At 40.4% G+C, this 26021-nt stretch overlaps 1 protein-coding gene across 1 annotated transcript in view; it reads left to right on the top strand.

Annotated features, from left to right (window-relative positions):
• Positions 1–26021, top strand: part of dctd (dCMP deaminase) — a 52481-nt gene that overhangs the window by 4519 nt on the left and 21941 nt on the right. Inside the window, exons 3-4 of the mRNA XM_037538346.1 lie at positions 1575–1710; positions 10773–10889. Coding sequence (XP_037394243.1) covers positions 1575–1710; positions 10773–10889 — 253 coding nt within the window. The remainder of the gene's footprint in view (positions 1–1574; positions 1711–10772; positions 10890–26021) is intronic.

Below are 26021 nucleotides of genomic sequence, written 5' to 3'. Positions count from 1 at the left end.
TCAATCGGATTCATGTCTGGGGAACGGGCAGGCCAGTCCATAGCTTCAATGCCTTCATCTTGCAGGAACTGCTGACACACTCCAGCCACATGGGGTCTCGCATTGTCCTGCATTAGGAGGAGTCTAGGGCCAACGCCCTCCAAAGAAATGCCACCCCACACCATTACTGACCCACTGCCAAACCGGTCATGCTGAAGGATGTTGCAGGCAGCAGATCTCTCTCTACGGCATCTCCAGACTCTGTCACGTCTGTCACGTGCTCAGTGTGAACCTGCTTTCATCTGTGAAGAGCACAGGGTGCCAGTGCAAATTTGACAATCCTAGTGTTCTCTGGCAAATACCAAGCGTCCTGCAGGGTGTTGGGCTGTGAGCACAACCCCCATCTGTGGATGTCGGGCCCTCATACCATCCTCATGGAGTCGGTTTCTAACCGTTTGTGCAGACACATGCACATTTGTGGCCTGCTGGAGGTCATTTTGCAGGGCTCTGGCAGTGCTCCTCCTGTTCTTCCTTGCACAAAGGTGGAGGTAGCGGTCCTGCTGCTGGGTTGTTGCCCTCCTATGGCCTCCTCCACGTCTCCTGGTGTACTGGCCTGTCTCCTGGTAGCGCCTCCAGGCTCTGGACAATACGCTGACAGACACAGCAAACCTTCTTGCCACAGCTGCACTACCTGAGCCACTTGTGTGGGTTGTAGAGTCCATCTCATGCTACCACGAGTGTGAAAGCACCACCAACATTCAAAAGTGACCAAAACATCAGCAAGAAAGCATAGGTACTGAGAAGTGGTCTGTGGTCCCCACCTGCAGAACCATTCCTTTATTGAGTGTGTCTTGCTAATTGCCAATAATTTCCACCTGTTGTCTATTCCAAATTCCAGCACAACAGCATGTGAAATTGATTGTCAATCAGTGTTGCTTCCTAAGTTGACAGTTTGATTTCACAGAAGTTTGATTTACTTTATATTGTGTTGTTAAGTGTTTAACAGTGTATATCCCGAGCAAGCCAGAGGTGACGGTGGCATGGAAAAACTCCCTCAGATTGATCCACTTATGAAAGCAGATTTTTTTTCAGTAGGAGAAAGGCCGAGCAGTCTAGCACCTGTGCACACTGATTACGCAGACATGTTGTTGTAACCGGATTATGTAGAATATGGATTGCCATTGTCACATTGGCCAACCCTTGGTCAAAAAGATGGTATTTAAAAGGCAGAAGGGTACCTTCTGCGACCCAGAGTGTATGACATCCATTGTTTCCATTATCAATCTAAGAGGTTGACTCATCTGAAGATTATATACGTTTCCACATCAGACAATTTCAAATGAGTCCAGAGAGGTCGGCAGAGTTTCTGGACATTATTGACGTGGCATAGTACTTTCTTAATTTGCGTTTGAATATAACATCCATCCATCCATCCATAACAAGTTTTTGAAAAAAAAAAAACATTTGACACGTGATGTAAAAATATTTTAGTATTCATAGTACTGGCCCAGTTGCATTTTTTTTTTTTTTTTTTTTTTTTTCCCCCCAGAAGTAATTGATTTTTAAGATGAACTAATGTAAATTCTGCTGTGTAGGTTGGTGCCTGTATTGTGAACCAAGAGAATAAGATTGTGGGTATCGGCTACAATGGAATGCCCAATGGCTGTGATGATGACCTCCTGCCCTGGTCTCGCTCTGCTGATGACAAACTAGACACCAAATACCCATACGGTGAGTGACACCTTAACATTATGTGTGTGATCTGATTTAGTTTAGTTTAGCTGTCGCCTCACAGCAAGTTGGGCCTGGGTTTGATGGCCTGAGTTTGATTCCCTGGGTGGGCAGCTGGAGTCCTTTCTGTGTGGAGTTTTCATGTTCTTCATGTGTCCGTGTGGGTTTCCTTTGGAGGCCCCAGTTTCCTCCCACAGTCCAAAGGCATGCAGTCAGGCCAGCTGGAGATATAATGTGCATGTGTGTGTGAGAATGTGTATGTCTGTATGTTTGCCCTGTGACGGACTGGTGTCCTGTCCAGGGCGTTTCCTGCTTTCCACCCAGTGAGCGCTGGCATAGGTTCCAGCACCCCTGCAAACCAGAAGGTTACATAGCTTTGATGATGATGATGATGATGATGATGATGATGATGATGATGATGGGTGAGTGAGTGGTGTAAGTATTATTTGTAGCGCTTTGCTGTTGGTAAATATGGGTGTGATTACTGCTTCTCTCATCTTGAGCTTTGGTATTGCTCAGTTCTACCTTTTGCTCATATGGACAAGAAAAATAGCTCAGTGCCTGTTTTGTCATATTTTGTTTATTGTTGTGTTTCTTTAATGAATATGAGCTATGACTTGATCCATTTTTATGACATATTTATTTGGCTCTCTATTAACCCTGATTCCCTAAGCATCTTTGAGATGGGTGCAAGAGTTTTTGGAGGCACTTCTCCAATAATGTTTAAAAAAAAAAAAAAAAAAGCTAATAGTGATATTTTGTGTCTGTGCCCACTTTAAGCAACACTGGAAATCTGTTTAGTGTTTATGAACAAAATTAGCCCTAATAATGTGAAGTATCCTAATGTGTTTACATCATAATGTGTTTCGTGTGAGTTGAATCAAGATGTTTTCTATAACAAGTTATAGGAATCAGTCCTATACACATGGAGGGGTGAATGCTAACCATTTGAGGGTTATTTCTGACATGGCAGAAATATTGGTTACTTGTCTTGCAGTTTGAGCAATCTCACAAACTGATTTTTTTGAAGGTACATGCAAAACACACAAACATGCAAAAACATTTCCCTCAAGTTGGAAAAAAGTTGACATTTTATGCAATAAGTTCAGCTTATTGTGAAAACTTTATACATTGATTATTTTGTTTTTCCCCACTTAAGTTTTTCTGCTTTTGCTGTGACCATTATTGCACATATTAGCAGAGCCGCTGTATTGCTCAGTATTCTTGCATTCAGTGTCATTTGTTGTTTTGTTTCAAACAGCTTTATTGGAAATTGTCCATTATGGCTGCAACAAATAACCTATTTCATAGTCGAATAATCTGTTGATTACTGAAACGAATAATTGATTATTCAGATTATGAATCACTAAATTACCAATTAACTTTTAAAAGCTAAAAACTACATCAATTTATCTTATTTTATAAATTTGCTAACAATGAAGACAATAAAGATAAATACCATAGAATTCACTGTTTTAATCAACTTTCCAGCTAATACAAAATATAAATAAAACTCCAATGTATTTTTCCTGTCAAAATTCATAACCAAGACACGATACAGTGTTTAAAGTTAAATCCGGAAATTAAACAGGGTCACTGTGAATCAGTTACTTGCTCCTCTGATCCAACTCCGTTAACGATAACAGAGAAAATGCATTTGGAAATAGAAAAGGTTCCAGCACGGCTCACAACATGAAGCAGGATGAAATTTAACATTAACAGTAGCTAACAAAAAACACACTTCAGTATTACAAACGCTATGCTAATCAGTGCACTTCTAATGGCATATGTGTGATTTTTACACATTTAGCGAGTTGGTATGCGATTTGGGACACGGCGTATCTTGCCAAAATTAGTCTTCTTCACCCAGTGAGTTGATAAGTTTCCTCTTCAGATGATCCAACATGGAGGATATGCTCTCTTAAGGTTTGCTTTACAAACAGCACAACTGACAACTTTTTAGATGGATGGATAGATAGATAGATAGATACTTTATTGTTCCCGAAGGAAATTTAGCAAATTTCTAGCATTCAGTGTTTTTTTTTTTTTTTTTTTCTTTTCAAAATTAGCTCCCGCAATTTTGAGCATTTTGTTTTTGAGGCAGCCATCGCACTGTTGTTAAATCTCCAGTGAGTGGTAATGGCAAAACGTTCCTAGTTCCTAGCGCGAGAAAGACGTCACCTAATCCACTATTAAATTAGTTGCCAACTAATTTGGTCGTTGATTTTAGTCGACCAAGTCGAATAATCGCTGTCTACAGACAGAGCTGTCTGTCGGGGCTGCATTTTACGTGCAGTGTGAGCATCCGTGTTGCAACGTGTCAGTTGAACTGAGCATTTTTAATATATGTGAGAACATGAATCATAAGCACTGGCCTGCATGGCCATTCTACCAAATTAGTTAAAACCACAGTCCCACAGCATTTCAAAAATATGTTCAGACTTTAGGTTTTTAAAAGGTTTATTTGTTTAAACCCAAGGGAATAATTCCGATAGTAAACACCTAAATACATACAAAATCATCTATAAGGTGTATGAAGGTGGTTGTTCCTAACTGTCTCTAAGTTTGCTGTTTTGTTGGGGGTTTTTTTTTTAAAGATTTTTTTTCTTTTAAAGTGAAGTTGAATGATTTTCGTGACCTGTACTGAAAATTTTCTTGTCTATAAGCAGAGCTTTATTTTAGCCACATCCCTGCATTTTAAAGCAGGAAGTGACACTGCATTCCAGTCCCTAATGGCCACATGGTGAATCTTAATCATTATGTAACCTTAAGAATTTCCATTACAGTTATGCATTTTCTGTAATTTATCAACTTTTTTTTTTGTTTAAACAAGAACCATTATAATTATACGTCTGAGCTGTTCTAATATAATGCTCTAAATTAGCTAATTATTCTGCTAAAACAATAACTACCACTATTTGGCAAGGTTTTGGTGGTGTTATGATTGAACAATTTATTGTATTAAAAAATAGGATTAATGTATTGAGTCATTGAGAGCAAAATTGTTTCAGTCCAAGCCAGTTAAGTCACTCTGACTTTGAATCGTTTTGGTCGAGTGTTCATTATATGGTGGTCATGGAATTTATGGAGGTAAGGAAGCTTATAACCGACCAATTAACTTGCGTGACTAATCACACCCTTGAAATAATCTCAAATGGACTTGCTTTTGTGGTTTCTGACACTGTATGACATAAAAATAACATATTTGAGGCAAGTATCTGTAATTTTGCTACACGCAGTTTGCACAGTGCTAACTGACAAATTAGAATGTTCAATCATTTTAATAAAATAAGAATAGTAATAAGGTATAATTCAAAGCAAAATCATAGTAATCTAAGGCTAAGTCAGTTAAAGTCCAAACTCTGACGTTGAACCAGTTCAGTACAATGGCCACTCTTCAGAGAACAGAGAATTTATTTTATTTATTTATTTTTTTACGTTGTGTATTGTGTGCCTAGCTTAAGGTTTCATGCTGCTTAGAGGAGAACATGGAGTGTATCAGCCGTACAGTTTTACATTTCCTTAATTACAGATTTTTTTAATACATGCTTTGTGTGAGCGCCACGATCCGTTTTTGAACTGTGAAAAAGGCCATTCTAAGCATAGAGGTCGTTCTCCTTCAGCACCTCTATAAAGCTTCTTTCATTAAGAAAAGAGAGCAATCAAGTGCCTGACTGCTGCTACTGGGAAGAATTTTCTTAAAAGCTAAAATAACTGGTTTGTTGTGTTTTAAAACTTCTAACTATGTTTACATACTACATCAATCACAGCCAACTCATTTAGCTGTAGTTTAGCCAAACAAATGCAGGCCCTCCCTTCAGTGTTTCCACCTACACCCTGCTGATGTTAACACAAACGCATTGCCTTTGTTGACTACTGTTCCTGCTTTGTTAGCTTTAATGCACTACTGATTTCTTGTCAGGAGAGAAAGTCAGGATGGTATTGTCAAATTTGAGTTTTAAATCCCATGAGTTCAGGGCCACAACACAATCCTATCCGGCCTGCAGAAGTGTTTTAGTTTTCTGTTAGTGTTGGCTCGTTTCACAGCGGGCTGCACTACAGTCCCCACTATGCTCTGCAATGTAATGAGAGCTCTGACTCTCCTACCCCAACAGCAGTCTATGGGACAGCAGATACACCTGAATTCTACACAGTTCTACACCAGTCTTATCAATAAAATGCAGTTCAACCAAAATGTACTTAATATCAGCTCAGCCACTCAGAAATTGAGCCCAAGTAGCAAAGGAAGGATACCTATATAATATTTCAAGGTCTATTACAAGTGCCTGTACTTTACTGTTGACGTTTTTGCGCATTTTGTATAAACAGTGGTCAGTTGATTTATAGCGAAATGTTTATTCCAAAGTAAATAAAACGTGGGTGTTTTCTGGTCCACATATTTGTTTAGATTTTTTAATATGGCCCTTTTTAGTGGTTGAGTTTAATATCGCAGTTTTAAATATTTGCTTTATATCAGTCAACAGAAACAGTTGGTCAAATCTTTAACACTGACCATAAAGTGGTCTGTTCTGAGTAGGTAAATACATTGTGAACAGTAAAGTTAATGCTTAAATCTTTAATGACTTAGATAGCTTATTGCTTATGTATTTTCATTGAGGTGTCCATTTTTTTGTCTTGCTTTTCAGCTTGAATGCACAGAGGTTGAAAATGACTGTCAAACTTTGTTTTCATTCTTTTGTGTCAAGTCGAGTGCAGCATTAGCTAGCGGCGTAGTTCAATTGAATGTGCTGTGCTGATTAGATGTCTTGCATTTTTGTGCAAACTGGACTTACTCTTCATGTTTTTAACTCCATTAGCTATCTCTAGCATTGGAGAGGTACGCAGATGTTTGATTGATTGTGTTCACTGGTCAGAATTTTCTTTTCTTTGTTTGCTCTTTCATCTTATTCTTCTTCTTTTGTTTGGCAGCGAAAGCTGCCGTGTGCAGTAGAGAGTATGGTAACTGAATGGATGGTTTTGTGAAAAACATTTATATAACTTTCTTACCCCAGATGTAATTAGCCAAGATATTTTAGGTGACATTTTGTGTGGTAGGGCTACGGGGTAAACATTGCTAAGAAGTACAATACATCACGTCACCCAAATCTTTTAAATAACTACAAATAGTACTTGAACATAACATAAGTTTGTAGTATGAAGATTCTATACAAAGATTACAGATTAAAAAAAATAAAATCCATGTGTTCTTAATATCCTGCCTTGGTTACACTAGAGAACACACAACTTTATAAATAATTTATAATTAGACCAAATTATTACTATTATCCATTACTAAAATATTTTGACTTGAATATTTTGAGTTAAACATGGTGGGTGAAACAAACCCCAGAAGGGTGTAGTATTAGATACTCTTTTTGTACAGAATATGAATTGATATGTGTAGAAACCAAATGAATATTCCATTGCATTTTTTACATCTAACCAAAACGAAGGCTTCTGTTACTGCTTCAAGTGGAGTGGGACGGAAGAGGATGTTCACAGAAAAATCTCTGCAAAAAAGAAGTTGAAGTGTACCTGAAAAATAAGAGAGCTTGAAATTCAGAACATTTAAAATTTAAGAAAATAATAGTAATTTTAATATACAAATTTTATATAACCTTTTAAATGAGGCTTTATTCCTGACAGTTACATAGTTGTGTTTACAAAAGCAATAGTACCAAATATTTTGGAGTTGTATAAACCTCTGATTTAAATCACCTATTCAGTTTGACATTTTATATCTTTTCTGTTAAGTTAGTAACCTATTGCTTGTTTATGTTTGGCTTTTTAATCATATACTATTTTTAAAAAAGTAATTATATCCCTAATGTCAAATGTTATTAGGCCCCACATCATATTCATTGAAACATTAAATATAGTATTTTCTGTATGCAGCAGTATATTGGATGGTGTTTGGGTGGAACGTTGTTCTAGAGTCAGAATTGGTCTTTACCAGGCAAGCCCACGATATCAAACAGTTTGTCCCGTAGAATTGATCAAGCTATACCTGCCATCAGTTTAGCCTGGTACAGAGCAGCTTTGCCTAAAAGCATGTGCTGTCATAGTAACTGAGTAGAGCTGAAGATTAGCTTCTTTCATGGAACCGAAATAGATGAAAGTTAGCCAGGTTTATTGAGTTAGCTTTGTGGAATAAAGCTTGTCCTGATGGGCTGGATGTTGGTGGTCCACATCATTTATTTCTCCTGTTACAAAGCCCCTGGCAACTACAGAGTAGATTTGTCCTCTGAGCATTTTTTTGACAGCTGCCAGAGTTTGTGTAATATTTCTCCAATTATCACAGAAAGTCTTCTGACTTAAAATCAATGACCCCAACTTAAGTCTTAGTGTGTTGGTGCAGTTGTCTTATTTGATGTCTCCTGGAATTATCAAATGTGTGTTTTTGGGTTTTCAGCAGGCTGGTGTTATTCAGTGTTTAGCCACTAGATGGTGACAGATTACCTTTTTTTGGCGTCCAAGTTTTCTAGAGTTCTTCTCTAAGGTGGTATACAATTTACCACTTTTCATGCACCAGACATGCTTTTATTAAACAAACTCTTGAGCCAGCCCTTAGATCACTTAACTGTGTAAAGGAACAATTAATAGGGGGGGGGGGTTCTATAAAAGCAGCATCTGTTATCACTAATATTATAAATTTAAATGTAGTTATTTAACATAATAGAATATGGACAAACATTTAATAATGTCTTGCATCTGATGTCTTGTCATCAGGCTTTTCAAATCCCAGTCTTCCAAAGTCTTCTTTTCCCATATTCAAGTAAAAGAATGTTTAACAAGGAAAGTTTGTAAAAGTAGCTGTGTTCATTATAATAAACTTGCTGTATAATTTAGTAGCAGTCATGATTAGAAATAAATATTTTGTCTTAACTATGTAAGATTGTAGTATCAGAAGATGGAAATAAGTCTGATTCATTATCTAAGGATATGGTATGAGTATATAGTACAAGTTAAGTTTATGGAGGTGATGAGAGAGATTTTTATGAGATATTTTATCATGAGTCTTTCAGGTGAACTCTACTCCACAGTCCACCCAGCAGCTTTTCCGTCAACTGCCAATGCTGAAGTCTTCTAGACCGCCATGCTCTCCCTGTACAGCTTGTGGTGTAAATTATTGATGACTCTGCGAAATCCACCCTTCATTCTATACACTCGTCTGTTTCTGCAATCCTCGCTTCATTCTACACTCTCATCTGCTCTCTCCCTCTTGCTGTTGCGCTCTCGCTTGCTCACTTTCTATTTCTCTGTGCCTCTCTCTGTCTCTCTTATCTCTCGGGCTCTGTCTTTGTATTTCTCTGTCGCTTTCTCGTGGGATGTGTGCTGATGTTCAGGCACTAATGAGACTTTTCAGTAATTAACATGGGGAGAGTGAAATGATTAGCGTGGGAAGTAAAGCCTGATGTTATGGAATGCAGACATCTGTTCAGGTGCATGTGTTGTTTTTTTTTTTTTGTTTTTTAAAAAAAAAAACATTATTACAAGAGAGGAATTGATGGGAATGACATGCATAAAATATGGCTTATGTTATCCCTGCTCTCAACAAACCTGATCAAGCACACAAGCAGCTTGTAAAAGAGTTAATCATTTAAGTCAGGTGTGCTAAATGAGTCCACACATGATGATTTGCATAGTATATGCTCTCCAGGACTGGGATACACCAAAATGTAACTTTTTATGTAGGCAAGATGATATGTGTAAGACTGCCTGTGTGTATTTAACATTCAAAGAACTTGTTACAAGGCCAGGAGATTTCATTCTTTCTCCCACTAATTAGTCAAGTTCCTGTCTGTTCCTTGACACAGTATCCAGATTTTCAAACCTAGAATATCTCTTTACCTTTTCCACCTCAGTTTGAAACTATGGCACTGTGTTTTAGGGACTTAAAAGGAGTTGGGCACACTCTCAATTATAAATTAAACTGTCAGTTTTAATAGTGTGGTTTAAATCCTATGTTTTGAATCCAATGACTGCCTGAAGCCTGGAACCCCTAGATGTCACCAGACCCCTAGTGATGTTCTCACATGCCTTTACTGCAGCTGTCTTTAGTTCTTGCTTATTCTTGCGGTCGTTTACTTGCCTTCAGTAAGTAAAATGTATGCTCATTTATACTGAGGTCAGGTGACTGACTTGGTCATTGCAGAACATTCTATTAGGTAATTTCTATATAGGTAATTTTGCCTTTGCCCTAGGAAGCATCATCCAATATGTTTTTAAGCTTCTAGCTTAAAAATCAGAGCAACTAATAGTTTTTCTAAACTTCATAATTCATCATGCCATTTTTTATTTCCGTCACTTCAACAAATACAAGGTAATACAATGTTGAATATGTTTTTCTACACCAGGGAAAGAATTCTTCTGTTACCCATCACAGTTTTCTTGGACATCCAGGCCTTTTGTTGTTTCTTAGTTCTTAGTGCATTTTTTTCTGTTTAGCTATGTACCAAATAGTTAATTTTGACACATTTAACATTATTGCTGTCTATCTGATGGGTTTGTTTTGAATGCTTGCTTCACTGGCAGTGAAGTTCTTTGGACTTCATATTGAGAGTTAATAGCAGCAGATTCCAAGTGTAAATAACACAAACTTTAAATCAGCTCTAAACATTGGATCTGCTTACTTGTAAGTAAAATAAAGAGGGAATAACAGGCATCACACCACCACCATGTCAGTGTTACTGCAGTGCTGAGAATGATCCACCACCCAAATAGTACTTGCTCTGTGAGGGTCCATGGGGGTCATGGCCACTGTAGAGCAAGGTAAATGGGGGCTAACAAAGTATGCAGAGAAACAGCTGGACTACAGTCTGTAACTGTAGAACTGCAAAATGCACCTGTATAGTAAGTGGAGCTGATAAAATGGACAATGAGCATAGAGACACAGAGATGGTCAAATGTTATGCCTGATTGGTGTATGTTTTAAATTTAAATGAGTTGAATGCACTGTAACTTAATGTGCTCAACCAATGAAGTTGCTTTAAATTGAATTGTGATGTCTGCTTTCTGTTAAGTTATATTTAATATTTTCCTGCTCCTCTCTCCTTTTGCAGTGTGCCATGCAGAGTTGAACGCCATCATGAATAAGAATTCTGCAGATGTGAAAGGCTGCTCCATGTACGTGGCTCTCTTCCCCTGTAATGAGTGTGCAAAGCTAATCATCCAGGCAGGTAAGAGAACCCACCCACGGTGTGCCTTGTAGAGTCCCTGTCATGTACTGCTTACTGTAGTGGTGAAAATAATCGGGTGACGAAGTCTACAACCATGGGCACCAATTTAGATTACATATTGGGTCAACCTTTGTGCTGTGATTTACTTTTGTAGAGCAAAAAATTCAATGCTCAGCATAATTGATGCCTATGACTACAGCAAACATAGCCATTTTACGTATTGTCCTAAACCCCCAGTGAACCTAAGTGTGTGTTTTTTTGGTTTTTTATATATATATACATATATATATATACATATATAAAATGTATATGTGTGTGTGTGTGTGTGTGTGTGTTATGTCAATAATACTAAAATGGTGATACATCTCAAAAACTATGCTTCTCTCAAAATTATTGTAAGTTTTGACAGAGTCTCGGGCATCAGGTAGCATATTCATAACCATTTCATATAATAATTTTCTGTGAGGGAGCTTTTAGAGGCATTAATCACTTCAGATGACTAACTTGTAAGGGGCCAGATTCCACATGTCTACATGTTGTTTACAGTCTTAAATGTTCATGGTTGTGACATCTCAACTGTGTTAATTCATTCAAAACTGTATGTTTTTGCAGCTGAGTTTCCAAATAGGGACTGTATGGGCTGAGGATTACATTTTGAAACTTTTGATATTTACATAGACACCAAACACAATTCAGAAATGCGAACAAGCTTTGTCTTTTTGTGATATATGCCCTCTATAGTAATACCAAACCATTTCTACTACTACTGTTAGTAGTGTAAGGACCTTTATACTGTAGCAGCTTGTTCTCACAGCAAGTGAGATTCAAACGTAGTATCACATCACAAAGACTTCTGGATGTCTACACTGGAAACATCAAGCCAAAACAATAAGTCGACTGCTGCTGTGATAGCATCGCATAGGTTTTTATGGCCAAGACCCACCTATACTGACTGGAAAATAAAAAAGAGCACTTTTATCATGACATTTAGTGGTAGATGAATTTTAAAAGAATGTCACAAGAAAAAAAGCTGTTCTGTTACTTTATTAGCTCAACTGAAGTTTATTAGATAAGCCCTTGGAGGAATGCGGGCCTGTGTGAACACAGGCAACAACTTTGGTAGCGTAACCTGCCCAGAAATCATTGAGACATGGCTTGTTTCCTTTTTTCAAACCTAAAAACAATGGTAGACAAAGCTCTTTATAGTAAAATACTTCAAACACGCATGTATCAGTTACCTTTTTGGTGACTAAGAATAACAGGCTACACCCAAACAGGCTCAGCAAACTGGCAAATAGAAGCAGTGCAGCACGAAATGCATGTGTTAGGCTGTTGTAAACATAAAAATACACAGTGTCTTCAACACCAGTGATAAAGTAGCTGACTGTGTCCATGTTCTCCAAGAGAAAGTATGATTCATGACAGTGTGAGGTGTGCAGCATTATCGAGAAGGATGTGATGAATGGCGCTTGGCTTTCAAGTGCTAGTGAGGTACACTGAGCCACAGTCATGGCATTTATGTTCATTGTAACTTGGGCGTGTAATAAATGATAAATATAACTTTAGAATATGGAACTTTCAGTAGCCCCTTGTTATGTACTGACTGGCTACTTCATTAAGTACACCTCCTACACTCATTGTTCATTTTGTCATTTATTTATGTCATTTTGCCGTTTACCATATAGGCTATATAGTACTACAGTTACAGACTGTGGTCCAGTGCAGCTGGAGATTTTCAACAGAGAGAGTAGTCCATTAATCAAAAATACAGTATTTAGCCTACAGCATCCCATGACCACTGACGGGTTCAAGTGGATGTTTAACACAAACTGTGCAGCAATAGATTAACTGGTATCTCTGACTTTACATCTACACAGTGAACCAAGAAGGTAGGTATGTCTAATATAGTGTGTCTGAACTGATCATACTAGCACAACACACACTAACACAGCACCACCACGTCAGTGTCACTGCAGTGCTGAGAATGATCCACCGCCCAAATAATACCTGCTCTGTTGTCCTGCTGAGGATCCTGACCATTGAAGAAAAGGGTAAAAGTGGGCTAAGAAGTCATGTACAAAAACAGATTAACTACAGTGTGTGTTTGTAGAACTACAAAGTGCACCAATATAGTAAGTGGACCTGATGAAATGAAGAGTGTAGATAAAAGGAGGTGTATTTGATAAAGTGGCTGATCTTTGTAAATTCCAATCATTTCATCAGCTTTTTAATTTCTGGTATCATCGTCATGAACGTTTCAGCCCATCAGTTTTAAACAAAACTGGGGTCTTACATAGGGTATATTTAATACGGTTTCGAGCTGTTTGTTTCAGAGACGTCTTTAGCCCAGCTAATCAGATTTCAGAACTGGGGGCACATCCTTGATTTTACACTTGCCAGTTAACAATCAATCCATCCATCCATCCATCCATCCATCCATCCATCCATCATCGTCCGCTTCTCCGGGGGTTCGGGTCGCAGGGGCAGCATCCTAAGCAATGAGGCCCAAACCTCCCTTTCCCCAGCCACTTCTACTAGCTCTCCAAGGGGGATTCCGAGGCGCTCCCAGGCCAGCTGGGCAATATGGTCACGGCAGAGTGTCCCCGGGGTCTCCTCCCAGGTGGACTTGCCTGTGACACCTCCCAAGTGAGGCGTCCAGGAGGCATCCAAACCAGATGCCCGAACCACCTCAGCTGGCTCCTCTCGATGTGAAGAAGCAGCGGCTCTACTCGGAGTCCCTCCCGGATGACCGAACTTCTCACCCTATCTCTAAGGGAGAGTCCAGACACCCTGCGGAGGAAACTCATTTCGGTCGCTTGTATTCGCGATCTTATTCTTTCGGTCATTATCCAAAGCTCATGACCATAGGTGGGAACGTAGATCAACCAGTAAATCGAGAGCCTTGCCTTATGGCTCAGCTCTTTCTTTACCACAACAGACCGGTAAAGAGCCCGCATCACTGCTGACCCAGCACCAATCCACCTGTCATCCCGGCCACTTCACACTCGGCTGCAAACCGATCCAGCGAAAGCTGAAGTTCGCGGCCCGATGTCCCCAATAGGACCACATCATCTGCAAACAGCAGCGATGTAACCCTGAGGTCACCAAACCAGACACCCTCCATCCCCTGACTGCACCTAGAAATTCTATCCATAAAAATTCTGAATAGAATCGGTGACAAAGGGCAGCTCTGATGGAGTCCAACTCTCACTGGGAACGAGTCTGACTTACTGCCGGCTATGCGAACCAAACTCATGCTTTGATGGTACAGGGCCTGAATGGCTCGTAGCAAAGAGCCTTGTACCTCGTAGTCCCGAAGCACCTCCCACAGAATACCCCGGGGAACACAGTCGAATGCCTTCTCCAGGTCCACAAAGCACATGTGGACTGGTTGGGCAAACTCCCATGAACCCACCAGAATCCTGGAGAGGGTGAAGAGTTGGTCCAGTGTTCCACAACCAGGGCAGAACCCGCACTGCTCCTCCTGGATCCGAGGTTCAACTGCAAGCCGGACTCTCTTCTCCAGTACCCCAGCATAGACCTTACCAGGGAGGCTGAGGAGTGTGATTCCTCTGTAGTTGGAACACATCCTCCGGTCCCCTTTTTTTTTAAAAAGAGCTACCACCACCTCAGTCTACCAATCCAGTTACACCGCCCCCGATGTCCACGCAATGTTGAAAAGGCGTGTCAGCCAAAACAGCCCCACAACATCCAGAGCCTTGAGGAACTCAGGGCGGATCTCATCCACCCCTGGAGCCTTGCCACCAAGGAGCTTCTTAACTACCTTAGCAACTTCAGCATCAGTAATGGACAAGCCTATTCCCATGTCCCCAGACTCTGCCTCCTGACTGGAGAACGTGTCGGTGGGATTGAGAAAGTATCAAAGTATTCCTTCCACCGCCCAATGACGTCTTCAGTCGAAGTCAGCAGCACACCATCTCCACTATATACAGTGCTAGTGGCACACTGCTTTTCCCCTTCTGAGTCGCCTGACGGTTTGCCAGAATCTTTACGGAGCCGACTTGGTCACCTGCCTGCCGCCTCTCACCATGGGCAACTCCAGAAAAGAATAAAGTCCAGCCCCTCTCAAGGAGATTGGACCCAGAGCCCAAGCTGTGTATTGAGGTGAGCCTGACTATATCTAGCCGGTATCTCTCAACCTCGCGCACCAACTCAGGCTCCTTTCCCCGCCAGTGAGGTAACGTTCCAAGTTCCAAATGTTCCAAAAGCCAGTTTCAGCAACCGAGGATCAGAATGCCAAGGCCCACGCCTTCGGACACTGCCCGATCCACAAAGCACCGAACCCCTACTACTGCCCCTCCCATTGGTGGTGGGTCGATGGGAAGGGGGACTCATGTAACTCCTTCGGACTGGGCCCGGCCGGGCAACCATGAGTAAATGCCCGGCCACCAGACGCTCGCTGGCGAGCCCCTCCCCCAGGCCTGGCTCCAAGGTGGGGCCCCGGTAACCCTGTTCCGGGCAGGGTACACAAGTCCTGTTTTCGTCTTTTCATAGGGGTTATTATGGGGTTAACAATTAATCACCCAATAATGACAGTCAATCATAGTTCAGATGAATTTGCCTAACTTACGTTCTTACTGTACACTTATGAACGTGTATAATGAAGAACCTGGAATACAGGAATACAGTTTAACTTAAATACATCAGCCACACTATATATTGGTGAGGCCCTAGGTGTAGATTCAAGACATTCAAGATTCAAGTTTTATTGTCATATGCACAGCAGAACAGGCAGTTACACTGTACAATGAAATACTTTGCTGTTCCTCCATTCACCAAATATAATCTTAAGAGAATAAAAAAAAGAAAATAGAATAACTCAAACAGTAGTAAAAAATAAAAGTAAAAATGTACAGTATGAAAATTTAAATAAAATGAGTTACACGTGCATATGTGCAATATGTAGAGCTTGCAAATGTGCAAATATGTAGAGCAGTTGTTCATAAAGTGCATCAAGTAACAGATGTAAACAGTAAACAGTATTGTTCTCTGCAAGTAATAGATGTAAACAGTAAACAATATTGTTCTGTGCAGCTAATGGATGTAAACAGTATTGATCTAACAGCAGCAGTACAGTGTAGGTAAGGTGCAGTTATTGAGTCCAAGGTTAAGCCAGTTCAGAGTGGGAGGGGGGAAGAGGTAGTAAGTGAGGTATTCACCAGCCCGATGGCCTGTGAATAGAAACTGTTGGTCAGTCTTGTAGTCCTGGACTTCACACTCCTGTAACGTCTGCCTTAAGGTAGGAGTGTGAAGAGTCTGTGCTGGGGGTGTGTATCAAATCAAATCAAATCAAATTTATTTGTATAGCGCTTTTTACAATGGATGTTGTCACAAAGCAGCTTTACAGGATTTCAGAAAAGACAAAGTTTCCACAGGACTGAAAGAATGTACAGAATGTTCAGAAACCCCCCAGTGGGCAAGCCAGGGGCAACAGTGGCAAGGAAAAACTCCCTCAGAACTGAGGAAGAAACCTTGGGAGGAACCAGGCTCACCAGGGGGGACCCATCCTCCTCTGGTCAAACTACCTACAAGTGATTATACTACTAATATTAACAGCAGTAATATTGATATTAGGAATATCTAGGAGTCTATGAGAACATCAGGGTAGGGTGGGCAGCTCATCCAAGGTGGATGGTGGTAGGCGTGGGCAGCTGGTCTGAAGTGGGTAGCAGGGGGGCTCGGCAGTCAGTCGTCCTTCAGTGTCCAGCCGGACATGTGGGCAGTTGTATACTCGGAAAAAAAAGCAGGTAAATGGGATTAGTTTTGTTCTATCCGTTTGTATATAAACAGGGAATGTAAACATTTACAGAGTGTGGCTAATGACTCCGGCAGATCTGACTATGACAGCTTAACTAAAAGGAGAGAACCGGAAGGACACACAGACACGGCAGCACTCTGAAACAGTTCGGCATCCCTCCACTCCACCGTCCACAAACATGAGTGACCGCGTGCGAGCAGCGGGACGACAGCACCAGCGTCTCAGTTTACTATAATTCCCTGTGTCCATGGACCCCTGGATCTGCTGCCTTTATCTAGGGGGGAACATTACCTACCAAAAGCTAAACTGAACAAGTGTGTTTTCAGCCTAGTCTTAAAGATTGAGACTGTGTCTGAGTCCCGAACAGTTTCTGGAAGATCATTCCAGAGTTTGGGGGCTTTATAAGAAAAAGCTCTTCCCCCAGCTGAAACCTTCTGAATTCTAGGAACTATTAATAAGCCAGCGCTCTGGGATCTGAGTGGTCGTGATGGCTCATAATGAGAAATAAGGTCTTGCAGGTATTCAGGAGCAAGACCATGTAGGGCTTTATAAGTCAGTAAAAGGATTTTATAATCAATACGGAATTTAATAGGTAGCCAATGAAGTGATGATAGCGCTGGACTAATATGCTCAAATTTTCTAGTTTTAGTGAGGACCCTGGCTCGGCGTTTTGGACTAGTTGGAGTTTGTTTAAATTCCTGCTCGTACATCCTGAGAGTAGCGCGTTACAGTAGTCTAGCCTGGAAGTAATAAAGGCGTGTACTAGTGTTTCTGCATCACGCAGGGACAGGGCATTTCTGATCTTGGCGATGTTGCGAAGATGTAGAAAAGCTGTCCTAGTGATGCTGCCTATGTGTTGATCGAATGATAAATCTGAATCTATTATAACGCCGAGATTTTTTGCTGCTGAGCCAGGTGTGGCTGGAAAGTCGGCGAGATTTAAGATTAAATCTGGTGATTTACTTCTTGCTAATTTTGGACCCAGAAGGAGAACCTCCGTTTTGTTACTGTTTAATAGGAGGAAGTTGCGTGACATCCAGCCTTTCACGTCTTTTACACAGTCCTCCATTTTCTTTAACCTGTGTTGGTCATCAGGCTTGGCTGATATGTACAGTTGAGTATCGTCTGCATAACAATGAAAGTTTACGCCATGATTACTTATAACTGTGCATAACGGTAACATGTATAGTGTAAATAGTAATGGTCCTAATATAGACCCCTGCGGAATTCCAAATCTCACTTTTGAATAATTGGAAGATAAATTGTTTACCCTAACAAACTGATAACGTTCTGATAGGTAAGATCTGAACCATGATAGGGCTGTCCCTGTGTCTCCAACCATGTTTTCTAACCTTTCTAAGAGAATATTGTGGTCTATTGTATCGAAAGCCGCGCTAAGGTCAAGTAGCACTAAGAGAGATATGTAACCTTGATCAGAGGCAAGAAGAAGATCATTAGTTATCTTAACTAGAGCCGTCTCAGTGCTATGGTGTGGCCTGAATCCAGACTGGAATTTTTCATATATATGGTTCTTGTGTAGATATGAACTAAGTTGTTGGGCCACAGCTTTTTCTAAGATCTTAGATATAAACGGTAAATTAGAAACAGGCCTGTAATTGGACAAAACGGCGACATCAAGATTTGGTTTCTTGATCAGGGGTTTGATAACTGCTAGTTTAAAAGCTTTGGGTACATGGCCCAGACTAAGGGATGAGTTTACAATAGTTGAGATAGGGTTTATAATAACTGGCAGTACTTCTTTGAGTAATTTTGATGGAAATGCATCGAGTGTGCAGGTTGTGCAATTTGCAGAAGAGATAATCTTCTCTAGCTCTAGCTGTGGGAGGGGGTGAAAGGTTTCCAGACTCTTTTCTACAGCTGTGTTTTGTTCTATATCAGCCAAGTCAGATGGCAGCAAAGCTGCATTTGAATTTGATACTGTGGGTTGAATTTGTTGTCTAATATTATCAATTTTATTATTAAAGAAGTCCATAAAAACTTCACTGGTGAGAGTTGCTGGGATTTCTGGTTCATTACCTGCCTGATTTTGTGTGATTTGGGAAATCACATTAAACAGAACTCTAGGATTATACTTATTATTCTCGATCAGCAAGGCCAGATATGCTGAGCGAGCTTCAGTGAGAGCATTTCTATACTCTATAAGGCTGTCCTTCCAGGCAGTGTGGAACACTTCTAGTTTGGTATGACGCCATTTCCGCTCTAATTTCCGAGCTGTTTGTTTTAAGGTCCGGGTTTTATCGTTGTACCACGGGGCGAACTTTTTCTGCCTTATTCTTTTTATTTTAAGTGGGGCCACATTTTCTAAGGTGGATCGTAAGGTATTTTCTAAATAATCGGTTAGTAAATCTAGTTCAATTGGATCTGATGGAGTGGAGACTGGGGTTGATAACTCTGGGAGATTTTCTATAAATTGTAGGGCGGTAGATGGTTTTATTGTGCGCTTTGTTGAATAACGAGGGGACGTATATATATTATGGCTAAATCGTAGCTCATATGAAATTAAGTAATGGTCGGAGATCGCTGTGGTTTGCGGTAAGATATTAAGCTTGTCTATGTTAAGACCTCGTGTCAAAACTAAATCTAACGTATGACTACAGTAGTGTGTTGGCCCTGTTACATTTTGGGTAAAACCAACAGAGTCTAGGATTGAGGTAAATGCCCTTTTTAATGGGTCGTCTACCTTCTCAAAGTGAATATTAAAATCTCCTACAATTATTACTTTATCATTACACACAGCCAGGTTTGCAGCGAAGTCACTAAATTCTTTTATAAATTCAGAGTATGGCCCTGGTGGTCTGTAAATGTTAAATAATGAAAACGCCTTCTTTTTTGTGACCGGATTTGTGACGTGAATAGAGAGGACCTCAAAGGAAGTAAAAGTGTCGCATTGTTTCTGACTAATATCGAGAGTATTTTGGTATATTACACAGACTCCACCTCCCTTGCCTGTTAGTCTTGGCCTATGTGCATAATTATAGCCTACAGGCGTGGCTTCATTTAACGCTAAATATTCATCTGGTCTAACCCACGTTTCAGTAAGACAAAAAAAGTCAAATTTATGATCGCTTATAATTTCATTTACGACGACTGCTTTAGAGTTTAATGATCTTATATTAAGTAGTCCAAGTTTTAGATTGAAGGTCTTAGTGCCATCATCATAACATGGATATATGTTGATAAGGTTATTTAAGCGGACTAACTGAGTTTTTCTGTGATTAAATTTAGTTTTAATTCGGGGCAAAGACACAATAAGGTTAATCTTGGGTGACGCCTCAAGGCGGATCGCAGACGGTCGGTTTAGCCTGTCTGTCTGCGGCCTGGTCCCGGCTCTGGATTGTCAGCAGCGGTTTACACTACTCTGCCGACTAACTAAAAGACTATGTGCTATGCTGCACGAAAGTAAGGCAGCACCCTCCCGCGTGGGGTGGACACCATCCCTACCTATAAGACCAGGCTTGCCCTCAAATCGTAACCAATTATCTATAAAGCCCACTTGATTTTCGGAACACCACTTGGACATCCAGCGGTTTAACGCCGTAAGCCTGCTGTAGGCCTCAGCGCCGCGCCGCATTGGGATGGGGCCAGAGCAGATTACGGCATCGGACATCATCTGGGCCTGTTTAACCACCTCTCTAATATTAGCCTTAGTTACCTCAGACTGCCGCAGACGGATATCATTGGCCCCTACATGAATAACTATCCTCGAATATCTCCTATCAGCTAATCTAAGGTTGCCACTAATGTCCGGCGCTCTGGCTCCCGATAAGCATCTAACTGTAACCGCTGGCGCCCCTAACGGAGTAGCTAACTTCACGTGTCGAACAATCGAGTCTCCTATGACCAGAGTGCTTTTAACAGGCTTCACAGAGGGTGCTTCACTGAGCGGGGCAAACCTGTTTGACACGCGAATGGGAGGAGCGTGGTGTTCCGGTGGGCTAGCTTTGGCCTCAGCGTTAGCGTTAGCCTTAGCTTTCCGGCTAGACCGCCGAGTCGTCACCCATTCGCCCCGCTGTGAGGGCTCTGACGCCGGAGTCGAAGGGGTGCTAACTCTCCCTAGGGTACCGGGGGCTGCTAACGCTGCCTCTGGCTGCCTATCCCTTAATAATCCCCGGATACGCACTTCTAACTGGTCGACCTTCTCCACCAAACAGCTAACTAGCTGGCACTTAGTACAAACGCTATCGCTATCACTAGAGGCGGAAAAGGGCGTTAAGCTAAACATGCCACACTCTGAGCAGACACTGAGCAGTGTGTACTGTCCCTGATGATGATGTGGGCCCTCCTGATGACCCTGGCATGATAAATGTCCTGTAGTGAGGGGAAGGCTGCTCCTGAAATGGACTGTGCAGTTTTGATCACATGCTGGAGATCCTTCCAGGCCTGAGCAGTGCAGTTTCCATACCAGACCATGATGGAGCTGGTGAAAACACTCTCGATCTTACTCCTGTAGAAGGTGCATGCCAAATTTCCTCAGTCTTCTCAGAAAGTACAGTCGCTGCTAGGACTTCCTGATGACGAGGTGTGTGTTGTGAGACCAGGTGAGATCCTCACTGATGTGGATGCTGAGGAATTTGAATGTTTTCACCCTATCCATCTCAGTCTCACCAATGTACAAGGGTGTGTGCAGCTCCTGCTTCCTCCTTGGATCAACAACCATTTTTTTGGTCTTGTCTAGATTCAAGGGAAGATCTACAAAGATTATAGGCCATGGTCCACAAAATGAAATGTCTTTTGAGTCGCCGATAACTGAGAATCAAAGGGAAGTGTTTTGTCACTATTCTCTGACGCTGAACATTTGCTGTGCTGCTTTCTGTTGTTTTGAGTGGCATTGTTGGCAGCTGCTGAGCCTTACATGCATGTATATACATGCACATGAATGATGAGAGGGAGAGAGAGGAGATGAAAGAGAGAATTTCCATGGTGAGAGGAGCCCTGCTGTGGGGCGAGCTTAGCAGGGGTCCTATGCCCGCCCACCCACCCCACTATGCGCGCACACACACACACACACACACACACACACACACACACACACACACACACCCCACTATATACACACACACACAGAGTCTCTGTCTGTTTTGAGTGTTCTTGCTTGCTTCTCTCCCACCCTCCCCGCCTTCTGCTGTTATACATGGTGACATGTTTTCCTCTTCTGTTCTACTGTTATTCTCGCTCTGTCTTACTTCTCTCTGTTTTTCCTGCAAAGTCTCTCACAAACAAACTCTTCTCACAAATTCTCTGTTCTCTTCACTGGCTTCTCTCCTTTTCTTTTCACTTGTTACTACGCTCCAGTATAATGCTCTGACTGACTCTGTGTTTTACTCATGTTCTCCCTGTCTCTCTCTTGTACCTTCTCTCTTCCCCCGTCTTTACTTTTTTTCACTTTCTTTCATTACTCTTTTCCTGCTATTTTCTCTCTTCCCTTTTTTGCTTTATTTCTTTTGTTCACTTCCTGGCTTCTCTTGGATTCTCTCTCCCCTTTTCTTTCTGCATCTTGATTCTCTCCTTTATTTTCTCTTGCTCATTCCCTCTTCCTTTCTGTTTTTTAATTTTTCTGTTATTTCTCTCTTTCCTTTTTCTATTATTCTGTCTTTTTGTACTATTTCTTTTGTCATTTGTTCTGTCTCTTCTCTTGCTCTCATATATTTTACTTTCTTTTTTATTCCCCCTGCCAGTTTTTCCTCAAAAAATCAAGTTATGTCTCTGTTTTTGATGCAAAAATTAGTTCACATTGTAGATTTTCATGTGTTTTTGTATTTGCATCATTGACGCCCCAGTGAGGTAAATTATAGATATTATTATTTGTATCAGCTGCATCACGCACAAATATAAAGTACTATTATACTGTGGCTTGGTTGAATACTTGATGGTTATTATTTATTGAGAGATGTGCATCTATATTTCCCAGTATGCCCAGCTAATCAACATTTTAATATTTAATCCATAGTTGATTTCAATATTGCTTCCCATTTCTCATTAGCTGAATCTTCAATTGCTCGCTACTACCTAAATAGTTGGCTATGGATGTTTTAAAAATTCTAGCCTCAGCGGTCAAATAGTACATTGTTTGTTGAGTATGGATGTGGCAGTTTCTCAAATGGTTGTTTTGATAATATTTTGCACTGTTTGTGTGCAGTAGACAGTATTTAAATTCCTACGTAGTGCGCTATTTGGGGAGCAGGGAACGTTTCGAGATTCAAGGTCTTCTGGTCAAACTGAGGTATGTAGATTTAAGTGTTGTTGGCATCAAATTCAAAATGGGTGCATATTTTTTCAAAAAACAATAAAATTTCTCAGTTTCAAAATTTGATTAGTTTTTGCAATATTTTCCTTTAAAAATATGGTTTACATGATTTGCATATCATTGCATCATATTTTTATCTACATTCTGTGCCATCCTAACGTTTTTGGAAATGGGGTTGTGGTTATACGCTTAGAATTTATACCTTTTATTGAATTCTATGAGTCTGTGGTGGAAATTTTTATGGCTTCAAAAGGAGCAGTAATTTTCTAATTCACTCCTAATGGCCCTTCCTACCACCTGTGAGTCTGAGCCTGGGGTCATCTTGTGTTTTAGTTCCCAGTGAAGCGGTTTTGATTGCAGGTGTATACCCTGTTAAAGCTCAAAAATGGAATTCTAATATCAGTTAATTAGCACCTCAGGGAACTAATAAGATGGCTGCTTTCCTTTTGGCCAGCTCCTCTGAATCATTCCTGTTGTCACAATGGCTCCATTCTATTGGCTTGGTTTCTATGTTTACATATTATATATTCTGCAATTGAAATGTGCCTTGCAATGTCCTAAAACATCTTGTGTTTAAACACTAATGTGTTTAAAGATGGCCCTGCATTACCTTGTATCAAAATGATTTACGGTTGTTAAATTGTGTGAAGATCTTCATTTATCCAAAATTGGTCAGTATGCTTGCAGCACGCAATGAAACATTAAACACAGTTTTCTGACTTTTTACTCTAGCACACCTGATTCAACTCATCAGGTAATTACTTGCTTTGGTTAGTGTGCCACAGGAGGGAAATTATTAAACTGTTCGACTTTGGCCCCCACTCTCCTTGAGGTTCAATGCTCCTATGTTGTTTGTATGTTGCAGCCTTCTGTGATAGGCTGTCAAGGGCTGGATTGGGGCCTAAATTAAGTGAATATTGTCAATGATAATGATGAACATTTCCAATGTTTTTTTTTTTGTTTTGATCAAAAATTAATCATACCCTTACTCTTCCTTGTAATGTTATAACATTTACAACATTATGTTGTGATATGTGATGCATCTGCAGAGTGTAACGATGTATCGGTCAAGTCCTGACCTGTGTTTCTGGAAAGCTGCTTTGGGACAAAGCATGTTTGAAAAGGCGCTACATAAACAAAGCTGAACTCAATACTTCAGCTTTAGATTACTTAGCTGTACAGCAGTGAATTCTGTTCCAACTTAGTGAGGTTTTAGTTACACGCTTTTCTTCATCTTTGTCCCTGAGCAAAATGGCATGAAATCTTCTCCCTTCTGGCAGATTCTATCTGTGCTGTTAGCGTGGAAGGCTCTATGCTTCTGCTACACGGTTCTCAGGCTTGCTGGAGGGTTTCTTCCCTCCCTCAGGAATTAACTGCACCATGTTTTTTTTCCTACTCACTGCCATCTTGTCACTTCCACTGGCTGTTATCTGAGGGACTGAGGAGGAGTGTCACCACCATGTCTCTGGAGATTGTTCTGGGAACGAAAAAAATGCCATCTCCAGTTTTTTGTTCCAAAGTCCCTACTGACCTGTGATGAGTGTCACTTCTTCTTTTGTGCTTTTTCAGTGTAGTGGAGTTTAGATACATAAATGGAAAAATGTAATGTGTTATAGAAAGAATAAAAGAATTAAACTAATTCAGTAGTAAAGGCTAGACTAGAAATCACCCAGTACAGTGTTGCCAGATTGGGTGAAAATCCATCAAACAGAGTGGTTTTTGGTTAGCTTGAAAAGGGGGTGGGGTTATGGTGAATTATGACACACATGGTATTCAGATGTGTTGATAGGAGGCTGTTGCCCCGCCCATCCACATCATTTGTATTTCTTTGTTTATGTATTTATTTCAGTGCTTACAAAGCAAAACACTGTATTGATCTTTCTATCGGTCATACCACTATCTGTTATCTCTCTATCCTTCTACAGCTGTCTGTCTAGCTACCTATTTCTTTATCCCTCTGTCTGTCTGTTGTCCTACCACTCTGTCCATCTATCTATACCTCTACTACAGTCTGTCTACCTATCTTTCCCTCCATCTATGTCTCTCTGTCTGTGTCTGCGTATCAGTCTCTTTGTATATGTCTACCTTTACAACTCTTTATCCATTCATCTGTCCATCCATTCATCTGTCCATCCATCCATTGCATTCAGGTTGACTCATTTTTGAAGTACAATAAAATACAAAAAATTAGGTCAGCCAATTTACTTGCTTTTAAACATTTGCATCAGTTTTTACAGTGCACATCAAAAATTGCTCGTTTGAGAGCCCAAAGTATGTGTATTATACCTGAATTTACAAAATGGTGCCTTCTGCCCAATGACTGCTGGCATAGGCTCCAGCTCCCTCCAGAAAGATAAGCAGCTTAGAGTGCATGTGTGTGTGCACAAAATAGTGTAGAACCTTGCAGACCTCTAACATTGTTTATCAGGACATAAATGACCAAGATGGAATGCTGTATTGTTATCATTGAGATGTAAATGTTTGTTTCATTTTTTGGTTTTAAGCAAAAAGAGTTTCACTGAATGACTGATCTTTATCTTTTAAAACATAAAAACTCTAGCTATAACATTTCTGTTTCAGCAGGACATTTGGGGGAGATTAAGACTTTTGTTTTTAACCTTTTTTTCAGTTTCTATTACTTTTTATTACTATGTTTATAAGTCATGGCAATTAACATACTGTAGCTGAATTGCTGAGAGGTTTCATTGATGTGTAAAACCTCACATAAAATAAAGTAGTAAATGCACACAGGCTAATTTACATAATGTTCTGGAGGAACGATATCCCAAAACAATTCTGCTTTGAACTGGGCTCTGCTCCGGATCTTCACATACCCAGCAAATGCATGGGGATTTTAGCATCTTATACCACCACCGCATCTCTAATATCTTCCATTTGTGTTTTGTTTGAGCACATACATTTTTTGAGCTTTGGACCGTTTTGTTAATAAACATGTTTATATTCAGTTAATTCATTTCTAAAGAGAAGTTACACTCAAAAAATCAGTGACAAAATATAAATGAAAGCACATTTGCTGAATAAATTACATAAAAGCGAATAAATTACATAAAAGTGAATAAAGTCAAGA

The sequence above is a fragment of the Pygocentrus nattereri genome, chromosome 5 (assembly GCF_015220715.1).
Source record: "Pygocentrus nattereri isolate fPygNat1 chromosome 5, fPygNat1.pri, whole genome shotgun sequence".
Classification (NCBI taxonomy): domain Eukaryota; kingdom Metazoa; phylum Chordata; class Actinopteri; order Characiformes; family Serrasalmidae; genus Pygocentrus; species Pygocentrus nattereri.
This window is presented reverse-complemented; position numbering and strand designations above follow the sequence as displayed.